This window comes from Hyalella azteca, unplaced genomic scaffold, assembly GCF_000764305.2.
Source record: "Hyalella azteca isolate HAZT.00-mixed unplaced genomic scaffold, Hazt_2.0.2 contig10564, whole genome shotgun sequence".
In the NCBI taxonomy this organism is placed as follows: domain Eukaryota; kingdom Metazoa; phylum Arthropoda; class Malacostraca; order Amphipoda; family Hyalellidae; genus Hyalella; species Hyalella azteca.
The window spans coordinates 28,390-32,014 of NW_025940597.1; the positions used below are offsets into that span (position 1 = coordinate 28,390).

General features: G+C 44.1%; 1 protein-coding gene across 3 annotated transcripts in view; it reads left to right on the plus strand.

Moving 5' to 3' along the window:
• The first annotated feature begins 425 nt into the window (after positions 1–425).
• LOC108669628 (flocculation protein FLO11) overlaps positions 426–3,625 on the plus strand; it is an 18,317-nt gene continuing 15,117 nt past the window's right edge. For all 3 annotated transcript variants that reach the window (XR_001930673.2, XR_001930674.2, XM_018157006.2), the window contains exon 1: positions 426–592. Coding sequence is in view for 1 of the 3 variants with exons in the window: in XM_018157006.2 (XP_018012495.1) it covers positions 569–592 (24 nt within the window). In the remaining 2 variants the exon portion in view is untranslated. The remainder of the gene's footprint in view (positions 593–3,625) is intronic.

A 3,625-nucleotide genomic window follows, 5' to 3' on the forward strand; every position in this document is an offset into this window, starting at 1 on the left:
ATAGTAGCATTTTGGTTACGATAATTATAACTTATTATTTAATTTCTCTGCACACAACTTCCATGTACACCTGTAAACTTTGTTGACATTATGGGTACGTACATTCACTCATTCTGTGGAATTATTTAGAATTCCAAAGAACTACCAGGCACTTTCTTCATTTCACGACGTACATGTAATCATGTACGTACATGTAACCACGGAATCATTTCACATTTTATGTAATCATTTCACGGAGGTTGACCACACTACGCCAGTAGCCCAGTTTCTGTGCCAGGCTTCTCACTAGCCACTCATCTTGCGTATAGTCACTTCGAGATTTACGCAGCAAGTGTCGCTGTCTCAAGGCATGATTTGATTCAAGACGTCTTCATGCAGTGCGGGCATGAGAAGCATTACGCAGCATGCAGCACCCCGCNTTCATGCAGATGAACTTTTGTAGGCGGTGTAAGTGAAGAGATTTAAAACGGCGTGTAACTTGTGTACTATACCAGCTGGTGTGATCCTGTATACGGGAACCACTGGCTGCTCTAAAAATGTTAGAAACAAGAGAACAAATCCACCGAGAATGAGATCTGTAACAAATGTCAAGGTAAGGTCTGAAGATCATTCTTATTGTAAGAAAAATATGTGCATTATCATAGCGACACTGGTGTGCGTCTGATCACTCGTGTGTCTGAGGCTAATATTTATGTAATATGTAATAATATTATGTAATAGAATTGACTGTTGAGCATATTGCCTGCATTATTTTATGGTGCATGTCGGTATATTACTAATTATAAGACACCATCACACCATCAGATGTTGGTCACTGGAGGAATAGGTTCGCGCATTTTTCGTATATATACATTTGTATCCAGAGTTTCTACCCTATATTACCTGGTTGGATGGTTTAGTTAATCCATCTTTTAGCTGACTCCAGTTAGCAGCATCCCCGGCCTGTATCATTATTACTGACGCTCAACTTATTGAAATTATATTACATTTTCGGCTCATAAAACGCTAACGCTATACTTTTTCCATATTACATAACGCATTTTTCGCTCATAACAAAATGCTGTTGTTGCTCAAATAAAAAGTCTTTTTTTTTTTTGCTCAAAACATAACGTTATTTAGTGAAAACTTCACGACGTGAAGAAACGAGAAAAACAATAATTTTTCAAATAACGTTATTTAGTGAAAACTTCACGACGCGACAAAAACATTAATTTTTCAACTAGAAATTTACTTTGGATTTTCACTTCACTCGAGACGTCTTCTGGAGGCATATAAACTGCGGGACTATACTAGCATGAGAAGCGCACTCTATACGTTGCTCCGTATACCGCACACGGGCTACTGCATACACTCTACACTGCTAGTATAGCCTGGAGTGCTCCATGTAACTCCATGTAACTGTAACTGCTGAGACCAGCCTACAGATGTTGAAGTCCGTCACAATATGTAGGTTGACGGTCCATTATCTAGTGAGGAACCGATGCAGGCGCTAAATTAGCTCTATGTGATTTTCCTTTTAAGTCATTCAATGCCACCATCTGTGGAGGAATCATAAAGCAAAAGATAGCTCCAATATAATACTAAGTATATATATCTCTACCGTTTCGAGATTATATTTCATGCCTAGCCCAAAATATATTTTTTATCCGGGTTTCAAATCGTTAATTAAATGGGATATTTTTTACATTAAATTATGGTTTAGATGGGTCTGTATTTAATTTAAGGGGGCGCAACTGAAGTATTATAATTATTTTTGGAAATAAGTTTTGATAACATTTCCAAAAAATGTCGGTAACTACGTCGCCCGGCGCAGCGCCGGCTGTCCCTATGAGTGTAGTTAGTTGCCGCTTATCGCTTCCCCGACACGGGGAAGTGACCTCTTGGCTTCCCCGACACGGGGAAGTGACCTCTTGGCTTCCCCAGACACGGGGAAGTGACCTCTTGGCTTCCCCAGACACGGGGAAGTGAGCTCTTGGCTTCCCCAGACACGGGGAAGTGAGCTCTTGGCTTCCCCAGACACGGGGAAGTGACCTCTTGGCTTCCCCAGACACGGGGAAGTGACCTCTTGGCTTCCCCAGACACGGGGAAGTGAGCTCTTGGCTTCCCCAGACACGGGGAAGTGAGCTCTTGGCTTCCCCAGACACGGGGAAGTGAGCNTGGTAATCCAAATCAGAAGCTGCCGCGCCTGTAAATTTTCACTGGGTAACAACATTTAGAGTCGCCCCAGCCTCTGGTAATCCAAATCAGAAGCTGAAGCGCCTGTAAATCTTTACTGGGTTGCGTCCTGCGTAGTCGACCACTTCGATCAGTTAGAAAACGTGTGTCCGCTTTCTCCTGTGGGAGGCGGACGCTTGCTTGAGCCTCCGGCTAAACGGAGACTGCAAAAACTTGCGCTCCGGGGCCCTATAACCTCATTTGGTGGTGCGGGCATCTGGTGCTGCTACTTGTGGTGATTATGGTGATGTGGGTAGTGCTGCTACTTGTGGTGATGTGGTTATAGTACGAGGCTTGTGGTTAGTACTGGTGTTGTGGTTTTAGTTCTTGGGTTGTGGTTAGTGCTGGCCTTGTTGTTGGTGCTGGTCGCGTTGTTGGTGCTGAATAGTGTTCTTCGTGCTGGTCTCCTCGCCCACTGTAATTGTTTGGATGTTGCACATACGTTAGTATTGTTATATTGCTATTTATTTTTATCGTATTTATTGCTGCTAATAACATTGCAGTTTGAAAGCTATGCAGTTACTGAAAAAATATGCAGTTACTGAAAGCTATGTCCTTGTGCTGGTGACTAATTTGTAAGCGTTTGTTACATCTTCAGAACAGTTTCATCTCGCTTTATTTAGGCATGACCTTAAAGCGTCACTGCAACACATTTTGTTGTTAGCGCATTTTCTCATTTATGCAAAAAAGGCACTATTGTGCTAATGTCCGTCCGTCCGTCCGTCCTACGGACGAGAAAATACGCTCTGTCACTCACTTCAGTGAGTACTGATCTAATTTTTTCGTACATTGGCTTGATTTGCGGATCCCGGTTGCGTCATAGCGGCTGCAGAAATAATAAATAACTTAACGCTTCTGCTGACAGCAACGAAGTCCGAGGCATGACGGTGGCTACGACCAAGAGCTACCCAGTGAAAATTTACAGGCGCGTCAGCTTCTGATTTGGATTACTAGAATCTGGGGCGACTCCAAATTTTGTTGGGGTACATGTGTCACTATGAGGGATGCCGCCTCTCCGCTCCCGACATGACCGCGGCTCGTGTCTCCTCAATTGCGTTCATTAATGTATAGTCTCATTCTTGTGCTCTTGTTCCTCCAACGTGCCAGCTGTTATTGTCGCGTCACCAATGAGAAATTATTTCCGTGTTCAGGAGCGTTATTTTCTATTTGCGACCGGCATAGATGCTGTCTCTTATACACATCTAGATGTGTATAAGAGACAGGACCTCTTGACTTCCCCAGACACGGGGAAGTGACCTCTTGGCTTCCCCAGACACGGGGAAGTGAGCTCTTGGCTTCCCCAGACACGGGGAAGTGAGCTCTTGGCTTCCCCAGACACGGGGAAGTGACCTCTTGGCTTCCCCAGACACGGGGAAGTGAGCTCTTGGCTTCCCCAGACACGGGGAAGTGA